General features: G+C 36.7%; 1 protein-coding gene across 1 annotated transcript; it reads right to left on the reverse strand.

The window, feature by feature from the left end:
• Window positions 1-14,969: 14,969 nt before the first annotated feature.
• On the reverse strand, window positions 14,970-18,738 carry LOC103458865 (fatty acid-binding protein, adipocyte-like). Its single transcript, XM_081603519.1, has 4 exons — window positions 17,598-18,738; window positions 17,342-17,514; window positions 17,156-17,257; window positions 14,970-16,932 (listed from the first exon to the last, which is right to left on the reverse strand). Exons 1-3 carry the CDS (start codon window positions 17,644-17,646, stop codon window positions 17,216-17,218), a joined length of 264 nt encoding a protein of 87 aa, XP_081459645.1. The 5' UTR covers window positions 17,647-18,738; the 3' UTR covers window positions 14,970-16,932; window positions 17,156-17,215.
• Between the last annotated feature and the right edge of the window lie 4,429 nt (window positions 18,739-23,167).

A 23,167-nucleotide genomic window follows, 5' to 3' on the forward strand; every position in this document is an offset into this window, starting at 1 on the left:
AATATTATGAATGCATATAAAAACCTGAGCCAGACTGTAAGAAGGAGTAACCAGGGGATTAAAACCACAAGGTTTTCTTAAAATAAATCTCCATTTTCATACGTTTCCTATGGAAAACCAAAGTATTGGGAGACAATGATGTCAAAACCAACCTCTGACCAAACCCTTGACCCCAAGCAAGTCTTAAAAACAGCTGCAAGCTGGAAGAGCACGCTCCACTGCTTCCTTTTGTGTTTTTGGTGAGCTGCGATGACGACATAACGCCGGCCAGTGGCAGTTCTTGCATAATTAGTTGTCTGGGCGAGCCCCTCTTTGTGCTGCCAGTTTCACATTTTATTAATTCAAATAGCAATGCAGTATTAAAATGAGATCTGCTTCAGTTCTGTTGGGCGGCCATGATGTGCCGCCATATTTTTACTGGTAAAAAGTTCATTTTAATTCGTTTTTTAACTGAAATGCAACATAGTTTTGGTCAAATCTATCCAAGATGACAAAGTTTTGCTACATTTCATTGGCTAAATTTAGTAATCTCAGCTTTAGTTTAGGTATATCTTAATGAAATGTTTATTCTGAAATGAAATACATTTATTTTCATAGTTTTATCCAGAAACACACAGAATTTCTGATTTAAAAACAACTTGTGATTTGATCTCATTGGCTATTTTTATTCAACTTCTTCCTTCCCACATGAATCAATATTGTACATTTTTGATCTCTTTTTATTGGCTGATAAAAATACCAATCATTTGTTATAGTTTCAGATAGAAATAAATCATTGAAGTTTGTTGAAAAACTTTTCAAAAAGAGAAAACTTTCTCATTTTAACGATATTAGAAAAACTCGTTACATCGAGATTCATATCTCATTTAAACCAAAATATTTTTTCTTTTGAATAAGAAAGATCATAAAACTGAAGCAGAAACAAATTTTGGTATTTTTAGACGTTGTCTAGAGGAAACAACATGAGGAAAGTCATTACCTTTATGTAATCTTGTAAATAAGTGTATTTTTATATCTCGTTATAACGAGAAACCTTCTTATTTTAGCAAGTTTTGTATCTTATGACAAGAATTTTTTCTCGTTTTAATGAGAAACTTTCACGTCATAACAAAATTTATTTCCAAGCTTCGACAGTCAAATACTTCTATGAGTCTGTACAGAAACTAGTTTCTAATTAGTTTTTGTACAGAAAAATGCTGAATGAAAGATTTTTGGCCACCAAATGAGGACTGCTGGTGAAAGAACCAGTAGGAATCCAAATCAGAGAGCAACTGGGAGATAAGTCCTGTTTTATCAGAGCTGTTGCCGCTCCGCAGTGCTTGCCGTCCTGGTTGGGGAGCCATATTATATCAAAACCAACCACAGAGATCAGCATCAGGCCTTTACTGTAACATTTTGGGTCATTTTTCTGAGCGAATTAAGGGATTTGTACAAATAATACTGCGTTTCAGAGGGACCTTCTAGAAAAGAAAAAATACAAATCAATTATGAAACATTATGTTTTCATTGGGCAATGTCTATAAACACTGGAGTATCAGTCTACACTCAAAACCACAAAATCTTATCAAGGGTTTTTGGACTATTTCTAATGCAAATACATTAGTACACTGGAAATAAGACAAAAACTTTCAAACTTAGTGGAAAAGTATTTAACTTATAACATGAAAAAACGTTTTGTGAAACTAGAACTTTTCCATCAATATTAAATAATTATTGACTTATAACAAGCTCCTATATCCTCCTGAAAAATCACTTATAATTTAGTTTTGTATTATTTCAAGTGCACTAGAAGCTAAATCCAAAACACTTGAAAAGATTTTGTGGTTTTGCAGGTATTGCAATTTGCATTTGTAGAGAGTCACCAAAACTTGTATTTTTCAGCCATGAAAATATTTCTGAGTGTGGGGGCTTACAGGCTCTCTTCAGTTACTACATCTGCAGGCAAATTAGTCCTGAAATGTTCATAAATTGTAAATTAGCATGCAAACCGATCAGGGGGTCAACAGTCTACAACATCCTGCAGCTCCTGGTGGAAACACGGAGGTCTGCAAGTTTAAGCTGATTATCTGTCAGCTTCTATCTTTCTGCTTTGACTTTAAAGAATCAAAATCCATGACGATGGTGTGATCTGCCTGTAAAACACACTACGATGAGATGAAATGAAACACTGAATGAAAACAAGCAGCTTTAGTTGGAGGCTTAGGAGATGCTATCAGCTTTATTCAAAGTTTCTCCACTCACTCAGACAGAAACTGACAGAGCCGCCCACCCTCCCCCCGAACAAACCAACCTGCAGACACAACCTCCTCCTCCTGGATCCTGCTTTCTGTTGATCTATCCCGGTACAGGGACACCTGCTTCTATTGGATCTTGTTTGTGTTTGCACTGAGGACGTGGGATAATGAGGATATGCGTGTGTATGTGTGTGTGTGTGTGTGTGTGTGTGTGTGTGTGTGTGTGTGTGTGTGTGTGTGTGTGCGCGTGTGTGTGTGGTGGGGGGAAGAAATGGGAGTTTGGGAATACGTGGCAGGGTTGCTGATGCTGATTCAGCAGCACATGGAGGGGAAACCAAACAAAAGAAGAAGCCGTTCACGGATCAAACATCGGGATGAAGCATGAGGCTAATCAGTTAGCTCCTCAAATAAAGTGGATTTAAAAAGTCTGTTGAGAGGTAAAAAAAAAAACAAACCAATATAAGAAGTTTCTGAACTTTTTCAAACTTTAATGTGACCTAAAGTCTGTAAACTCAATTAATATCTAGGTGGATAAAATAAGCTAAAAGCTTGGACACAACCATTATGATGTTTTTGAAGAACAGTTTGACAGTCACTTTTTTTTGGCACTTTACAAAAAAAAACCAAAAAACATTCCAATATAGCGTTGCACGTCCCAAATTGCCCATATTTATCCACTTTTAATTGAAAAAGTGATCCAAATCTGTCAGATTGTGAACTTTTTTTTACTTCACGCTGAAAGATGAAGCTTGTCTTTGTCTTTTGCTTCCTAGCAAAGTTTTCTGACATTAACTGGTATATGAAACTGTTTCCAACTCTCTCCACATTAAATGCAAACAAACCAAAGCATGATGGTGCCACCACCATGCTTCACTGTGTATGTGGTGTTTCTTTGACCTGCTGAAAGTTTGAAATTATGGCAAAAAAAAATAAAAAATTCCCTCATTAGTTCAATTTATTAATAAAAATTCAAAGATGTTTTTTTTTTTTTTAAACATTGTACTTTATTTAATATTTTAAAAGGTGTCTTATATGTCACTGTCTTTAACTTAAGTATCAGCTTTTGGTTATTTAGTCATAATGTTTTCCTTTCTCGATAAATGTTCATATGCCAGTTTGTCAATACAGAAGAGGACTGAGGCATTCTTCAACAGGAAGATTCAACAAACAGTCAGAAAACAGGTTGTTCCTGAAAATGAGATGCTGTGTAAATAAAATTGAAATAAAATGTAATAAAATATGATCTTTAACTATGTTGTGAGAACAAACATGTTTGGTAAACCTGCTGAATTGTGTTTTTAATCGTGTTTAATTTTATGTTCATTGACTTTCCTTGTTATTGTCCCTGTTTATATGAAAGCTGCCAACAAATGTGACAAAACCAATAAAATACAGAGTACTTCCTGGTGTTTATGAGGGTTAGCGACCACAACTAACCCTTAAACCAGCCTACTTTAGTGGTTCAAACACCAAATAAACCTTAATATGCATTAATATGCACAGTGGAAACCGTTTTGGCGCTTCCAGAGCAGCTAATATCTACAGGCTTCATCATCAGCCAATCAGCTCCAAGGAAAATGAATTCTGCTCCTTGATTGGTTGATTTGTGTCTAGACGTTTCAGATTCCCAAGCAGGATTTTCTTTGGAATCTTTTAGATATGGTTGAATCTGTGAATAGGTGAATTTTCCATAAATGATTTGAATGTTTTATAGAAAGAATACCAGAAGGACATGAGTGAACTTATTTTACTAAAATGAAACATTCAGGGTTTAGGTTTAGATATCAGTGACTGATCTCTTCAGTTTGTGAATTTCTTTAATTCAGGGGACGACGTGTTGCTGTTTCTGACATTGGTTTGCCTACTTCAGGTTGTCAGGCAGGTTCTGTTGAAGAATCTTCTTTTATTCTGCAGCTCTAGGGTTTATCAGACAGGGTGTGGCTACTGAAACCGAATTTAAAATGCAGCTGAAATGCAGTTTATTCATGATTTGAAGGGACAGGTTGGTGTTTAGGTTATGCTGCTTTTTGTACTTTGTCAGGTTTTATAATTTGTTTTTAGGATCTGAAACATTTAGGTGCGACTAAAAAAAGCAAAACAAGAAGAAATCTAAGTTGTTTTTTTTATTTTTTTTGTATATTTCTTACAGGAATATCACACTTGAAAAATTAGGGCCAGAAAAAATGAGTAAATTTCCCCCAGAAAAAACGAATAAATCTTTAGATTAACCTTCAAAATTTTCTGAAAGAGAAAAAAAACTTGGAAATTGTCTGATTCAAAAGTAAAGACATTCAGACTTTATAAACTTAGAACTTATAAACTTTTGCTTTTCTAGAAATCACAACTCACAAACAAGAACTTAAATAAAACTAAAGAGGTGGTAAAAAAAGGTATTTGCTCTCTAGCCTGGGGCAAATACATCATCTTATAAGTCAATTGTTCTCATTGGAAACAAGAAGAAAATCAGTTCAGATTCAGTTATCTACAGGAGGCTTTTCGTCTCTCTTTCCTCTCCTCCCCTTTCACCTCCAACATCGTAGAAGGCAGTTAATTCAGTCCCGCCTCACTCCAGGCATGAAACCGGGATGGAAATGAGATGCAAATCCTCCCCCGCTTGCCCAGCGTGTGTGCACTTGTTGGAGCTCACAGTAATCGTAACTGTTTGAGGTCGGAGTGACGCTGGACCATCAGCCTGCTTCCAGGATCTCATGTTGAAGCTTGCTTTGTTGGGTAAACAAGCCTACATGAACAATAAAACAGTGTTGTGAAGTGTTGCACAGATCATTATCGTGTTGCTGGTCCCTCTGAATGCTAACTGACATCACATATGCGCACGTGGGATGTTTTAAGAGAAGATCTGAGCTTGAAATTACATTTTGTTGCAGTTATTTCTTCCTTTTTTTTGGGGGGGGGGGTTGCCAGTTTCTCCCTGAGGAGAGATCCAGAATCTGCAAACAGCAACGTGGTCATAATGTTTGGCAGCGTTTTGCTGAGGTCGAGGTTAGATGCCATCTCTCTGTTTCCCACTGATTACAGTAAAAACACGTCTAAACACCGAGGGCAGAGGAGACCCGCATGGAGCTCCACACACACACACACACACACACACACACACACACACACACACACACACACACACACACACACACACACACACACACACACACACACACACACGCGCACACACACACACACACACACACACACACACACACACACACACGCACACACACGCCCACACACACACACACACACACACTCAGAGGGGAACAGGTCACTGCTTTTTCTCCAGTGTGATGGGATTCTGGGATTGTTTGGCTTCACAACATTATTGATGTTTTACCCCCAAACTGTGAAAAATAAACAAAAGAAGATATTTATATTTGTTTTATTGGCACTAAACTACAGTTTCCTGACCAACACTTTTAGCGGTTCTCAACGTGGGCGGTACCGCCCCCCAGGGGGCGTTCAGAGGACGGCAGGGGGCGCTGGCGGACATTTTTACAAAAGGGATGCCTTTGGGGGGCGTTTGGTCGAAGGTAAACTTTACACCTTAAATGAACAACAATGCCAGCTTAGACTTTGAGCAACTTGCTAAAACTGTATTGTGTAACATTAAACCATGCTTGGCTGCAACTGTATCGATGGCAGCTCTTCTTCTTCTATTCAGTGGTTTTAGCTTCTGTTAGCTTCTTGGCGCAGCTCCGTTCTCCTGCTACTATAGCTAAAATCACGATACCCTCACTGTGTATCCCTCTGAAAAATGAATCCATTTAAATAAAGAAATAAAGAAATCCCTCCATAGGTGATACGTCGATAGAGAGCGTTCATTTTATAGAGTTCATTTTGTTCATTTTATAGCATTAACACCGGTGCTGTAAGTGGTCCGGTATGAAACGGGGGTGATAAAACAACACAGCACTTTTAAATTTCAATAATCAGAATGCAGAAATTGTTTCCGTTGCTTTAAAAAGTTTATGTCAGTCTGCCTTTTCCCCATCGATGCGCTTCCCGACCGCCCTGCACCTTAAGGACTTTAAAAAAAGACGCGCACATTGCGCAAAACTCTGAAACAGGAGAAGCGGGACATAAAACAGAGCGACGAACTAGATGTGAATTATGGCAGAAAAACAGAGAATCCGACGCTGAACAGTGAAAAATCAACACCATGTGAAACACATGACGATTAGGCGGCGCAGCAGGTGATGAGTGAAGATTACTGATGGTCAATAAACGATAAAATAAATCTAGCAATAGGAAAGAAACTAAAGTGGAAATAGAAATAAACCAAGAGAGGATAATACTAATCAAAGGAAACTAAATGGAAATGAATGAAGAACAAAATGCAAGAATAAACTCAGAAACCAAAGTAAATACAGAGGAATAAACTGGTATGGCAAGACCTTTCGAGCAATAATTAATACAGAATACAAGAATAAACAGACACTATTTCCAGATAAAAGATAAAATAATATTGTTGAAATGTCATGGGTTTGTTGAGACCATATCTAGTACTGAGAATAAATATATCTTACAGACCATAACAGTACATAACTTATCACTTATTTATGTTTTTAATTAGATTTGATATATTTATTTCTTCAGTATTATTTTTCATGTCAGTGTTAATGTCATGAGGCTGATGACTCCATGACACTTTCAATTTGACTCATTAGGATTTAAGAACCAGATTTGTTCTTTGCCATTTCTGTCCAGTAAAACTATTAATCCAGAATCAATAGACAGGTCTATATAAAGATATAATCCATGTTTCTGTCTCATATTTGTATGGCATTAAAAGGACCTGGAACTTTTGTTTTTCCACTGAAAGCTCTGGTTTGCACAATAAATGCCATGTGGGTGAAAATTTATGGATGATACTCTGATGTCCCATTTTCCTGAAGGCAGCACAGAGCTGCACCACCAGAAACTGACAGAAACACTGAAGAGAAGAAGAGCTATGATTAATGTAGTTACAGTTCTATCCATGTTTTAATGTTGCAGAGCTCAGTCGTTTTGCAAATAGATCAAAGTTTAAACTGGCATGTTGAACATCTTTTATCTGCTCATTTTGTGCAAGATTTAATAACTAGAAAATGACACAAAATAAGAATATTTTTCCACATTTTAACTTGAATGTTCATTGCATTTTTCGTAGATGCCTGTGAAAATAATTTTTATTCCCATGACTTTTTTGTTCTCTGGGAAATTATTTTTGATGATAAATACAGAAACAAGCATAAAAATCAAAACATCTACAATAGTGATAGTTATATTAATATTAAATAATAGTCAGTGCAAAGTAGTCTGTAAATTCTTTGGTGGGGGGTGGTGAGGGACCTGGATAAGGGCTAGGGGGGCGCTGGCCCAAAAAAGTTTGAGAAACACTGACTTAGATATTGTGTCTAGATCTAAATAAATGTTTAATTTTTCAACGACCTATTCGTTTTTACAACAGTGTCTTAGGGCCGCGAAGAAACATTTCCACCAATATTTTGTGATTTATCTCAGACATTTTTGAGGAACAAACTTGGAAATTTCTGAGTTTGAAAAGTCACTGAAATTTTGAGATTTCTGAAATAAATGTATTCTGGAATATTTCTTGAAATGTATCTAGAAATATTTCTTCTAGAATATTTCTAAAAATATTCTAGAAGAAGTGACATTTTCTGAGCTTGAAAAGTCAAAAAAATGTACTGGGACAAACAGAAATGTTGAGATTTCTGGAAAATGTTTAGAAATATTCCAGAATATTTATTAGAATTACTTGGACGTTTTCTAGTTTCTTAGTTGGAGCTCAGAAATGTCATTTTCTAAGAACATTTCTGAATTTTTCAACTTTTCAATCTCAGAAATTTTCACTTTTTTCCTAAAAATATTCCTAGAAATATTTCCACTTTTTATCACATGTGCCTTTTTCTGTAATTCTAGAAAAAAAGTGAGAATTTCTGAGCTTGAAAAGTTGAAAAATTGCTAGAAAAACTCTGAAATTTTCTAGAAAAATAAATAAAACTAAGAAATGTATGAGTTTGGTGAAAAAAAGTCACAGTTTCGTTTGTTTTCTATGTGAGTCAGTTTTCGCCTCTCATCTTCATTGAGCTGAAAGGTCAGTTGCCATGGAGATACTCCAATCAAAGCAGCATGAACAAATCAAGAATCTCAGTCATATTTATTTTAATCCACTTTTCACCACATGTGCAACTTGTCTGCAACACGTTTTATCTGCTAAATAAATGTGTTTGTAAATCACTGCCTGTTTTACAAACAGCCAGAAGTCGGAGGCCTTCGTTAGCTGCTGAGTTCATAATGTGTTGTTTGGTTGAGGAATGCTGGTGAACCGAATAAACAACATTCCAACAATCACGGACATTTCAAAATGCTATTTATAGACTCACATCCATGGGAAATTCGACCATTTGTACTTAATATATATGCAGACACTGAACGAACGACACAGTAGTCTTATCATCTATTGGAACATGGTCTATTTTTAAGGTGTTTCATGACCTTTGATCCCAGACATGATCCAATAGAAAAATGTTTTAGTGTTTTCAGGCTCTGCAGTAATTCAGCTCTATGTGTGACTGGTTTAGTAAAATAATTTCTGCTGCTGTGAGATCATAATCGGACGAGACGTCAGGCAAAATGCCACCACATCTCAGCAGGTTTTGGAAAAAAAACAAAACAAACGTCTACATGTTTGGTATATTTCCAGACAACCGTCTCATTCTCAACATTTACTCACGTCATCGAACAAAATCCTGTTTTTGCTTTTTTTCCCCTTCTTTATGAGGTGATAATTGTGCAACCGAAGCCATTATTACTGTCCTGTGACTTACAGGTACTTTCAGCAATCTAAAGAAAACAGTGTGTGCGTTCACATACATCACATGGAGACTAATGAAAGGAGAACAAATGAGGTGGAAGATGTTTGCCCACTGTTGAGTTGCCTTCGCTGAAGGCGTTTATTGTTGAAGAAAGCGTGAGAGACAGACAAACAAGCTCTACCACTTGTCACCAGGTTGAGCCTCCCGTTCTGCCCAGTCCAGTTTTTGTTTCACCTGCAAAAGCAGAAATCACAGCTTATCACTTCTGCAGCAAATATTCCCAATATTACTGATCAAACATCCAACGGTTCCGGATTAACCTGCATAGTTTCACCTGTATTTGAACAGGTGAAACATTTTAATATCTACTGATACTTTCAAGATTTTGCATGAAGAATTGCATACGACCTAAAGATGAGATTTTCTGTATCGCCACACATTAGTGGGCATAAAAAGGAGAAACTTTGTTACTTTTTTTGCTGTTATATGAAAATATTCATGCAAACCAGTTCAGAGTATATGGACTTAAATATGGGCTACTTTTAAACTTCAATATATGTTTAAAAATACATTTCAAACTTAATGTTCCCTTTCTATCACGTAGAGAAATCCACATGACAAGCTGAAAAAGTGTGTTTTCTTTCCCCTTTTCAGCGTTTGAGAATGCGTTCTGGACTCTGAGACTCAGCAGGGAGGAATCCATCCTGGGTGGATCTCTGTTGTCAAACCTGAATGGTTTCTTCACAAGGAAGCAGGAAGCAAAAGTATTTTTCTTGAGAACATCTCCTCCGTCATCTTCGTTCAGCTCAACATGTTCACTAAGCAACACTATGTGACCTTTGGCAGCTGCGGAGTTTTATCCACTTTCAAAACTGTCAGCATGCATGAACTGTTGGTAAAATTATATCTGAGTAAAAATATGCTTGCTGAGTGCAGAGAGGTGTTGAGGTGTTGCAATAATGGTGAAAGTGTCATCAGACATTATATCGCAGAGGATTATGCATCTGCAAGAATTGCTTTTTTGGATTTTGCTAATTCTGAATTTTATCTCTCACATAATTGGTATCTTTGAATCTCCAGACTTGTTTAAATATAAAATTATTTTGTCAGCAAAGTTTAGAAAGCTTTGAAAAATTACAGAATTGTTTCATGATTTGCTCAAACTTTAAATAGTGTTTTACTTTCAGCGTGAAATTTTTTTGTTCAACAGAAAATTTGCTTAATTCAATATTTAATCTGCAATAATAGCTTACAATTTATATATGACCGGCCTAAATTTTTGTTATTGGCTACATTTCCATCACAAATGTGCACAAAACTTTGCCAATATTCTGCTAAAGTTGAAAAAACATGACTTATTGATGGAAACGCCAATATTTATTTTTTTTGCTATTGTGGTGTTTCCATTAAAAAAGAAACGCAGTTAAAATCACACAAGAAATCTGATAAAACATTTTAGCAGGAAGAAATGCAACATCCAGATGTGCAGTCTGACTGAGATCAATCAATAAATCAATCAATTAGATTTATTTGTGTTGCATATTTCATCAACAAGGCAATTTAAAGTACTTTGCATCATGAATATATAAAAACACACTTTGGCTGTGATTGCAGCCAAACTAAATCACTTGAAGGGTGTGAACATTTATGCAGCCACTTATTCTGTGTTGCATGTTTTTATTTTATTGCCACTATTTTTAGAAATCAGTTTTCACTTTGACATTAAATGTTTTTAGTCAGAAATGCCACATTTTGCTGATCATGATTGATTTATAAAAGCAATCATCAAAAGGAGTGAATACTGTTTTTAGACATCGTTTTAAAACTATACAAACTAAAACTTTAACTTAGTTACTAACCATCTAAATCTGAGTTAAAACATAATTCTTTGACCAGTATCAATGCATCCTGCTGAACTTAAAAAAATCATTCCAGTTGGTTTGGAGAAGATGTGAAAACTTCATTCAAAGTTCTGTGATTTAAGGAGGCCAAGATGAAAATGATGCATTAGAAAAGTGCATAATGCATTTCAGCACTGAAACACACAGTTGCATTAGATTTCTGTGCAGTGATACAGGCAGGCATGTTTGTACCTGCTGCAGTTTCTGTTGTGTGTAGGCCAACCGTTAACTTGCCTCTTACTGTGATTTTTTTTTCTTCTCCGTCTTGTTTTGAAGGCACTTACTTAAATTTTCTCCAAGCCGTCACAGCTGAAAATGTTTCTGAAATGTCATTTATTGAAAAGCAAATTTATGGTGGTTTATTTTAGAGCTTTGTTGTGCGGTGAAAACGCCACAATGTGGGAGAAGACGGCCTAGAAAAGTCAACGTCATGCCCAGACAGAGCAGGAGTTTCACTTGAACAAAGGCCAAGACAGCCTGAGGGACTTAACGACGACGACGATGATGATGATGACAAAGAGCTACAAAGTAAAACCTACGGTCACTTTAACTGTGGGTGAAAACACAAAGTGATCCGATGTAACACTAAGAAAAATGGATTGAAAAGTTGGATCAACATAGTTTAGAATTTCAGTAAGTAAAACTGAACTAAAATATCTATTTTTTTTCTAAACTTGTTGAAATTTAAGCAGCACAGCTTGTTAAAAATGTGTTTTATTTCCTGTTTCACAGCAAATACTTCTAAAATCTTCTCCAAACTTTGAAACATAATGCAGTAGCTAATAATTTCCTTTTTTTCTTGATGGTACTCCAGCAGATTTTTACACTTTTTCCAGATTCTGCAGCTCGGACCTCAGCTTCTCCAACGCTTCATGTCACGAGTTACAAACATTTTTTTGTGCGAGCGCAGAGTCTGCGCTGATGTTAACTTGTTCACAGACCAGTTAAACCAGCAACACCTCTGTCTTCAATCCATCCCAGGGGTGGAGCAGAGAAATCACAGCATTTCACTGCCTGGATTAGTTTTAACTGTCACCTGCAGTGTTTGTTTGTCTGTCGTTGTGCAGTTTCCGTTTGTGTTAGTGATTAGATAAACACCCAACCTGCAAGTAAACACACGGAAAAGCACTGGGACTGCAACACTGCAAGAGTTTGTGATTTATTCACTTAAGTTTCACAAAAGGAGCTTGGAATAAAGCAACTGAAAGCTTAAAAATTAACATTAGAGAAAAGAAACTTAGTGGAGTCCAAGATGCAAACAAGTTTATCCGTCTTGGTTTGGACTTTTTAATTTTTTTTACAATTTCTTGTCTGTGTCTCTGCAAACGTCTAGTACAAGAGTCGCCACAACGGACTGAACAGTTTGATGGCGAGATAAAGTATTGGACATATGGGTGGACATTTTTTATCGCATCGTTTATCATTTATCATGATGAATTTCTTACACAATAAGAATTTGGATTTATTGTTTGCATGATAAATTCCAATTAATGATGTTTAAAAGTCCTCAAAGTGTCCAGATGATTAGTTTTATTATTTTCTCCAGTGACTTTTCATTGTGTTTCAACAAATATTAAACTATGATTAAATGCAGTTTTTGTTATTGTTATTTATTCTTTATGTGACTTGTGTCCTAAAAAAGTATATAAACAATTTTTTTCAAATGAATATTCATGCTTGTTGCTGTCATTCAGTCAGTCATACCTAAAGTTACCAAAAATAATAATAAATGGTCATTTTATGCAGGAACTCGTCATTTAAAAATCAATTTTCATATTTATTTTTGTAATTGAAATTTGAACGGCATTCTGTCATAAAATTATTATCCATACTTACAGCAAAAATAAAAGAAACATGGAAAACTGCAGCATAAACCCAATAAATACAGAATAAAACAGCTTCTTATTCTCCACAACCCCACTGGGTTTTGATTTATAGTGTTGAAGCAATAGCTGGTAAAGTTAGTGCAACTTTATCAGAGTTTGATTTACTTTCACTTTACAGTGAAGTCAGCGAATGACTTGATGGTACACCTTCAGAAGTCATCTAAAATACAACAAGCTTTGTTTTTCTAGGGCCATCAAGCTTTCAAGTCTAACAGAAACATGCCGTCAGAGCCAACAACAACAAAAGTACAATAACTGACTGAATGGGAGCCCTAGACACATCAGATCTAGACAACTGCACAACATTTACATGCTTGAGTGAAAGACTGCAGGAAAAGTTTAAGAAAGCAAAGGCACGACCACAATTTAAGTGGTTTAAGAATTTAAACAGGTTAACAGTACCTGTTTATCTGATTATAGCACTCTCTGTTTTAAATTACCAATCCGGATTGTCAAAATGAAGTTTTAGATGTATAGAATGTAATTACGGATAGTCAGACAAAACTGATTTCATGCTAAAATGGCCTGCCATAGAACATTTGGCAAATCTTCCATATTGTCTTCAGTCCACTTCAGTACGGCTCCAGGGGCAACTTTGCTTTTCCAAGTTTTCTTTTTCGGTTCTAGTGGTCTACTTTCGAAAGTGGCCAGACAGGAAACAGGTTGTGAGCGAGAGGGACGACACGCGGTAAATGTCATCGGGTCGGGACTCGAACCCATGACGGCCGCGTCGAGGACGTATATGGGTCGCGTCACCACCAAGCTCCAGCAGCAAGTTTTAAAAGTTTGATTGAAACCCAACCTGGACAAGAGTTATTATCACTTCCTGTTTGATGGTGAAGGCTTGGCAAGGACTTCCGGTAGATTTTGGGACATGTCATGTGTGGCTATCAATGGTGAGTGGATGTGGTTTCAACCTTCTATTATACACTGGGAGTAGCTGATTGAGTCACCAGATAAACCTCAGTTCCTTCTATGAATGGGCTAAAGTCATCAAACTACCACACCAATGATAATACATAGGTGTGGTAGTTTGGTGGACATCAAATGATGCATCAGGAAGATTCAGCTGTAGAGATAATCCAGGGGGCGCAGTTGAGTCCGATTCCAATGGAATCCTGTCCGGCTCTTTAGAGGTTGACAAATCATTCAAGTCCAGTTTAGTGCCAATCGGAGCACTAAACGTATTCAGAGCCAACTGCATGCAAAGCGTGACGTAGCAAAGTCGCCACACGGTCCAGTCAGCAGTCACTATTGAAAGACGGATAGAGGACCATCCTGTTCTGTGTCACCAGACAAAAGTCGAAAAGGCTAAAGTGATGTCACCAACTTACCATGAGAGTATGGTCAGTGCTGGTCTGTAAAGACAACCAAAAAGTTTGATGCAGTTGAGAACTTATGTGTGGAAGTTATTCCACCTTGATGTTTTATACTAAATGGTGAAATTCTGAGGCTTGACCACGCCCACATGCTTTGATGTAGTAAAAATAACTTTTGATAACATTTGATCTCCAATTCCTTAAAATGGCACCGAGTCATTTAGAAGTCTGTAATTCAAAATCTGTATTAGTTCACTCAGATAAAATGTTTGTAAGAGACAAAATGGTGGCTTTTCCATTCTGGAAGTTGGCGAGAGCTCCAACATAGTTTTTATAGGGCCCGAGAAGTTAAACATGTAATGAATTTCATGATTCTCAATTACAGTGAGGCTTAGGGCTGATTTAAAAAAATGTTTATAGAGGACACTGTGGAGTTATTAGGACACATCCACCAAATATTGGACTGCATTCTTGTTGGGGGTTGGATTAAGATTGATCATAGCGAGTTTGGTGTAGATCAGCTGAAATATGTGGAAGTTAGAAATAAACATATGGCAATGGCATGATGTCTGACTTGATTTCACCATGACCACACTTTCCAGCGAAAGCAAGTGAGGCCAACTTATTATCCGTCTGTTGATTTTCCAGAGGGTCAGAGGTGAACCTTTCCAAGAAACAAAAAGTGACTTTCTGTTCTCAAGGAGTGGGGTTTTAATGTCAGCAGATGAGAACATGGATTCTAATATTAGTTAGATAACTTTTTAAAAGTTGCAACATTTAGAAATTTCAAAAAGGAGACAAATTGAGGCCTGGCCCCATTCTTTCAGCATGTACAAAAATTCAAGATTTTAATAACTTTTAATCCCCCATGCCGATAGGGGATACTGACCCTATCAGTATCCCCTATCGACCCCTACTCGACCCCAACTGGATGAGTTTGTTGAAGTTTGACATGTATGAAAAGTCAGAAATGGAACCTTGACCCAAAATTGCAGACTGACATTAGGGGGCGCTGTAGTGCAGTTGGCCACACCCATTTTAAATTTCATTAAAACACAAAAATTTCTGAGTAAAGCTTGGTGAGTTTTTAAATATATTTAGGCCTTCAAAAAGCCACATAAAGGGGTGGAAGAATAAGAAATATTTTGCAGTACTTTTGCTGACCCACAGATTGCAAGAATATATTTTTCTTAACATGCATGTTAAAAAAATGCTTGTTAAAGCCATACATTTGGCCTCATTAGATTATAGACACAAACAGTGCAACAAATACCAGAGTATTCTGTAGTGATGTCTAAGTGTTTAAACAGGCAAAAAGAGAGATTTAGCCTAAATGCAAACTACTTATTTCAAAAATACCCTTCGCCATACTATTAACAATCAACCACCATAAAAGCAAACTGCTTTGGTGTAACTTCCACTTTATTACCAGTACTTGCAGCCCTAATCAACCCTACAGTAGGATACTAAACAGGTGGATAATAAACACGAACACTAATGCTATACCCAATTCACAAAAAGACTTACCGCCAGAGTAAGACGGAGGCCTAAGGGCAATAGTCTTCCTTAGTATTGTGGTGAGTCACTGAAGTTCAACTGGAAAAAAAGTAGAAGGAATATCTAATTATCTGTTTAATGTGACACATCTCACACGTCGCCTCCAGTCTGTTTCCAAATATCAGATCAGTCCTTGTCGTGTCTCCTTCCCGGGAGGTCTATCATAAAACCACAAAAAGCCAATAAAATACCCCAAAGTTTTATCGAGACAGCAGTCAGATATATCGTTCACCAAAAAGACATGCTAACCGCAATGTTCACTGGAAAAACATTTGATGATTATATTTTTCCAACAAGGAAAAGGTTTAGGAAAGTTCCTCTGACTCAGAGCAGAAGCCAAAGAGAGGACCTGCTACTCTTTACTGATGACACAGTTCTGGCTTCAGAGATTTCTTGTGCAATGTGTTGCTTTTTTAACGACATTAAAGCTTAATACTAAAACAAGAACATTTCTCATTTGTTACCAGAAATAAAACAGCGTGTAGGAATGCATACTTGTCTGTACTTGTGTACTAATGCAGGATTGTTGAAGATAAAATTCTGTTCAAGTTCAAAATAGGGATAAATGCAAGTAAACTTAGATAAGTGACCAGTCTACCACAGAGGTAAACAAAAATGGGCGAGCGTTAATACATGTACCAACAGCTGAGGATAATTTAGAGTCTGTGGTTAGCCTGATGGGAGATCGTCAGTTATAAAAGTAAACATGCTTCAAACCCACTTCAGTGAAATTTATGTTTTTTGTCAAATATGGTATAATTAGCCTCTCCGATTGTTTCCACTGCTTCTCAATCCCTCATAATTCTTGCTGTCTGAAGAGTCTTGAGATGTTCTATTGTGTTATTAGCATTTGCTCTGAATAAAGAAAGTCTTCATGTAAATGGCAGGTCAAATTCATCTCCAAATATCTGACAAGTTGCAATTTTTAAGTGCTGGGAAAATCATTCCAGTTCGGTTTTGTGTTGATGAGTAGCTTTGAAATCTCAGACTTACAAACTTGTACATGAGGAGCTGAACATAAGCTCCACCCACAATTTTACAGCATATTTGTAGACCCTTACAGATGAAGTCAATGAAAGCACACAACAAGGCAGAGACGGTATTAAATAACCACAACTGAGTAGAAAGTTGCATTTGTTTGTGTTATGGGGAGGTCATGCTTCCTTTTCATAGATCCTTGTTGCAACAACTTCACCCATGATGCATTTCTGTTGAGACAAAAGACCAACTATTAGTTATTTTAAAACTAGTGTGCCACAGGTGGGACGTGTTTGACAACATAAGGGTCACTAAATATAACTGAGATTTTTGCATCTTAACACACATTTCCTCACTGGTTCAGCTTAATTTGAAGCTGAAGTACATTTTAAAGAGAAGCAGTGATTTTAGAGCTGCAAGTTAAATAAAGTTTGCATCAATCATTTTACTTACAACTTCAAGCTTTCCATTTTCAGTCACTCTCTCCAGCGTTGTACTCTTTCCATCCCAGCGCTATTCCTGGATGAGTTTGCCATTTCTCAGGAAGAACTTGGACTAATGAGGAATGAAAACAGAAGTGGAAATATGGTGGCTTATTAGTGTGGATCTTGCACATGATTTAATGACAGAATTACTCACCTGTACCTGACGACTGTCTGGTGTCTTCTCATCAAACTCTTCATTCAGCTTGAACTTGATCTTGTCCGTTTTCAAAGTGCTTTTAGCCTCTACTGAAATCGTCTCCTTATCCCTGGTGATGATCAGATTAGGCTTGGCTGAGCAGGTAAATGTCAGTAAAGGCTCTTTCATACCTATAAATAACCAAATGTGAGTATAAATGTGCCTGAAAATATGCAACCACAACCCATCAGATTCACTTAAAAAATATTCTTACCAACTTTCTGCATGTATTCTTTGAACTTTTCACTGTCGAGTGATGCCATGATGCCAGAGGAGGAGCTCAATCACCAACATGAAACAACAACATGGAGTCTTAAACAACACAAGCAACGTGAGCAGCTTTCCTATTTAAAACCAAAATCGGTGCAAGGTTAACTCCCAGCCACCAATCATCAGCTGGTGTTCCTGTTGAATTGGAAATGCTCTTTCTAAGAGGCATGGCCTTGAATATGCTTTACAAAAACTTTTCAATCGGTTTGGGTTTTATGTGTGGAGTTACAGACTTCTGCATTAAAGCGATCAGACAGTAATACAAAATGATGCCTGAAGAGAGAGAGAGAGAGAGAGAGAGAGAGAGAGAGGGAGAGAGAGAGAGAGAGAGAGAGAGAGAGAGAGTGTCCAGGTGTTATCACCCGGTGAACTCGGTCCGATTGGGGACCAAAGTTGAAACATCTGTTACATTTTCAGCTGGTGAGATTCACTTTCACACTGCACTGTATAGAACGATCCAAACCATTTAGAAAAACCTGTTCCCCTCCTCTCCTGAAGGGGCGCTGCACCAAGACACTCTGAAGAAAAGGACAGAAAAACTTCATAAAAAGAAATTAGAGCAATTTCCTTCTTCACAAAATGTAAACAGAAATTGAGCGGCGTCGGATTTTAGTGGTTGTAGGATTCCTATTTTGTTGTTGGAAGAAGAGCACGGGGAATTTCTCCCGCTAGAATTGCACTCTCGCCTTTGCTTAAATTGTATTTACCCAGAATGCTTTGCACCATAGTTCGCGTCTGGCGTTGGAGGCGTTGCTGGTCTGCTTGCCTCTATATAAACATTCGAAAAACTCCAGAGTTTATGTTAAACTAACCCAAAGGAAGTTTCTTTGGTGCACTATAGTCTGCTTTGTAAACGCACGCAAAACCTAATTTTGGCGACACCACAAGCGTTATTTTTTATTGAAAAGTTTAGAATATTTTCCTTTTCATTCACTTTGACAAAAAGTCAGTCACACCATCATCAACTTCTGCGCAGCTGATTGAATGTTAGACAATGTCGCCATGAACGTTTGCAGAGAATGTTCTCTTGTATTAATGACATTAAAGACAGACAAGGCAAAAGTAAGAATAAAATAACTTTATTTTGCTATGTACAGCTACATTCAGGCCTGTGGCAACAAGCAATAAGTCAATTAATCACATGATAAATTAAAACGAGCAATGATTTCCATTTGCATGATTTGTCGTTTTCTTTCTACCAAAAACTGGATGACAAAACTCTTCATTCTCAATTATCCCCATTTTTGAATGACAATTTTGTTTACAGACTCTGTGAAACTTTCATTAGAAAAATGTAAATGGCCTACAGCGCAAATTTTAATGCAATGGGATTTGGAATAAGATCAACAAAAATCATCTCAAGAATAAAAAAAATGATGACAGACATACAAAAATTATTATTTAGCATTTTAAAAACCTAAATAAAAAATTAATTGCAATAATACAAAATAACAATTAAGGAAGAAAAAACACTTGTCAATATAAAACTTATCAAACTAATAAAGTTTTATCGCTAAATAACATAAGCAAATGAATGTTACAATAAGTAAATGTGTGTTAGAACAATTCATTGACAATATTTACACAAACTAAGCTCCTCAGTCGACTTCATGCAGAGACGCCACACTGAAGCCTGGGACAAATGAGTTAGGAGTAATTTCACAAGCTAAACCTCATGCCCAGGATGAAATAAAATAAATGACTTGCTGTTTCCCCGTTATGGAGGGAGAACAAATTAAGACGACTGAAATATTTATTTCCCCTCATTAAACTTTGGCAAGCAAAGAGCAAATCTTTTCCAAATCCACAGGACTTGCTGTTCTTTATAAGAGGAGAAACAGAGTAAACGACTTGCTGGGAAATTAATTTGGTCCCATGTTATGGAGAGGGAACAGAATATTTAAGGTGGCTGAATTATTTGGGTCCCCACTTTACTTTGGTAGATCAAATTCACAAGGACAGTTATGTCTGATGTGAGGATTGTACAACCTAATCTGTAATCTACTGGCTAAACGTGGTCATGCTTGTTGATGACGTAACCAGCCGGCATCAAAACAGAGCAAGTTGGAAGCAGCGAGGCTGAGAGTGCAAGGGAAAAGCTCATTAAAACAGCAGGAGCAAAAACTTTAATTATCTGGGCCTGGTTTAACCTCTTAGTCTTAAAGGTAATGTTCAAGAAGAGTGCAGCAGATATCACGGTCGGACTGCGGGGGGGTTAGAGATCCTGTTGGACCGCGCACAGATTAAAAAACTCATCAAGTCATCAGGAGGTTTAAACAATCAGCAGAAAAATGTAACGTGTGTGGAGTGACAATGCCTGCAAAGGGAGAAATGCCTGTATTTTGCTTTTCCACCTTTAAACAACGAATGTGCTTTAATACCAGTAATGCTGCTCTCTGCAAGGTCCAGGTCTTAAAAATGAGATTTTAAGGGAGACCTGGCAATGGTAGGCAGCAGCATAAAACAAAAACAGTTTTAAAGATTACATACAAATAACATCCACAAAAATGACCTTATAAGTTTTAACACATATATTCCACTCAATTAGTAAGTGTTCTTTTTCCACTTCAATACTTTTATACTAAAATAATATGAATATGATCCTATATCGCACATCCATAACTTGCACAAGTCACTTAACTCTTTTTCTCCACTCTGAAGCTGGATTTGAACTTCAGCAAGTCTTCACTACACCTAGATACCCGAATGCATTGATTTCCTGCCATGTGATCGGCTGATTCACTTTACAGAATAAAGTAAAGTTGTATTTCCCACCGTCATTCTGGCAAAACTAAGGAATTAAAAAGACACATGGTAGGTGAAGTTTTGTGAACTTGAACAGAAATCTGACTTGGTAATTGCTTTTCTTGTCATTATAATGGATAAAGATTCTTCGGCCTGCAGCCACTGCGCACACCAGGAGAATCTTTAAACAGATTTACTGGACAAAGAAATGACTGAAGAGACGCATTACTGCCATCTCTTGGTTTCTACTCATCATTTCCTTTCTTCTAATTGTCTTAATGAGTCCAGTCTTTCCCAAAAAACAAAATATCTTTCTTTTCCCTCCATCACTATTTAACTTAGCCACATTTTCAAACTACAGTTTCCTATTACAACGTTTTTCTTTTCAGTCTCTGACTCCCCCTTGTGGTTAAAATAAAGGATGTGCCACAACAGAAAGTTTAATTTCCTAAAAGTACAACTGTTACAAAAGCTTAATTTGGTTAACACATCCCAAGTGGCTACAAAACCTGAAACGTAAATAATTGTAGACATTTAAAAACAAACCCTTCTGTAGTTATCACATCTTACATTTCACACGTCAACATCACATTCCTTTCATCTCTTGTGGTCCTGTGGCATTAGTGGCATGACACCCATCACTTAAACTTTTATGTAAAATAAACCCGCACTGAACAGGAAGAGACCAACAACAAGCCACTGCACTATACTAACAGATGCTGTTAAAAATGTGAATGAATGTTTCCGGGTAGGGAAAAAGAACGTTTGTGGATTTTGCACCAAAAACTTTTGTGGAGCATTTAATATCCCACAATCTCATGTTTTATTTTAGTCAAATAAATAAATATAACTTATTTGATTATTTAAATTTGTGATGAAATTCTATTTATGAGTTCATCCAAAGTTGATTGATCTTATCGATCGACTTGTATCAAGAGGGCCGACCGTCTTTCCATAACATACATTATTTTTTTAAAGTAATAACCTGAATAAAAACAAAAAGAGAAAAACAACTATATATATATATATATATATATATATATATATATATATATATATATATATATAACATTTTGTCAGTTGTAATAAACACTGGTTGAATAAACAGGAATTGTGTCTGTCTCACATTATTAAAATTAGATATGCTTAGAAAATATAACAAAACAGGAACCACTTGTGTTGCTGAGTGGAAAAAACAGATAAAAATAATAAAATATGTAAAACACTTACAGCAAGATGTTCATCCAAAAGTACAGTTTGTGGTTGCCCTTAAAGGAATATTAAAACTTCGCTCCAGGAAATGCATTTAAACTCAGGAAAGGTCTCAAAATGTATTTTTTGTCATAACATCTTCACCTTCATCCGTAATTTCTGAAGCTGACTCTGCTCTTTTAAGCAGCTCGGATGAATGAGCTTAGCAGCATGTCGAGTGTTCACATTTCGAAACAGAACCGATTAAAGTGCATTTTGCTTCCCACAACGGACTCTTTTCAGACCATTTCTTCTCTTTATCGTTCTGGTATGGCCGCCATCTTTGATTCTATGTTGACCAGCGGCGCCCAGCTGCGGCGCCCTCTTCTGGGTGGCGGCCAAACTACAACATTAAAAGAAGGTCTAAATGGCAGTTAATCGATTGTAGCTCATTTTCATCTCGAATCGATGAGGAGATTAATTTTTAATTTCTTATATCCCTCATTTAAATTAATTAAATGAAATTGAAAAATCAAATTACCTTCAAGAGCTGTTTTGGGATTTAATGTAATAATTTAAAAAGTCATGGAGAGGATCAGGGCTAAATATGAGCTGCATCCACTTATTTCTTCCAGACAGCCATAATTCCTGCAACTTTTTCTGTGCTACCTGGTCGCATTCTTACACTTGTTCCCACGTTAGATACATTACATGAAGTGCAAGTGTTCATGTTTCAGTATTCCAAAAGCTAAAAGCAACCTCACCTCAGGAAATGCATACATCAGGTAGATGAAGTCCCATAGGTCTGACGTTCTCGACCATGCCATTTAATCCCTCATGTTTGTCATTTCAGTTTTATTTTGAAACAATGGAGGGAGAAAGAGTTGAAATGCTGATAAAATGTTGTAAGAATAGGAAGTAGCCATTGAGTCCTGGAGTCATCTGAGTTACTGCTACTTGATGTAGAAAAGAAGACCAATTTATAACACTGATTTCTAAGAAAAGTAGCTTCCTTTCTGCCTGCTCTGTCTCCTCTGAGTTATCTTTGTCACAAAGAGAAATGTCTTCCTGAATGATGCATCTTCTTCAAAGCCGTTCTCTGCTTCCACACTGGAGATGATTAGATTTAGTGCCTCTTGTGAAACATTGCTGCCATAAACTCAGTCACTGAAGTTGTAGCTCAGATGTAGGAATGCAATCACTCCTACGCAGTTTTATTCCTTCAATGTTTCGAAATCCCTCCGTGACTCGTCATATTCCACTCATGCTTAGTTTTCTGCAGGCTTTCAGTTTTGCTAAAACTAAGTTTGAGGTTTTTTGTTTTACTTCACAACTACTTGTTCAAAACTGTTGTAAAAATCAGCAGAAAGCGACAAGAAAGATAAGTTGAAAAAGCACAAATCAAGCTAAAATTTGCATTTGAAGCTTAGGTGAGTGTTAAAACAGCTGAGATGTAAAATGAAATGACTAAAACTTTAAAACAAGAAATACCAGCAGATAAGCTGAAGCAGATGTAGCAAACACATTGTTTTACCACATCTTTGCAGAAAGATAAACACTTTTTGAAATGTAAAAAAT

The sequence above is a fragment of the Poecilia reticulata genome, chromosome 22 (assembly GCF_904066995.2).
Source record: "Poecilia reticulata chromosome 22, P_reticulata-male-v2, whole genome shotgun sequence".
NCBI classification, from domain to species: Eukaryota; Metazoa; Chordata; class Actinopteri; order Cyprinodontiformes; family Poeciliidae; genus Poecilia; species Poecilia reticulata.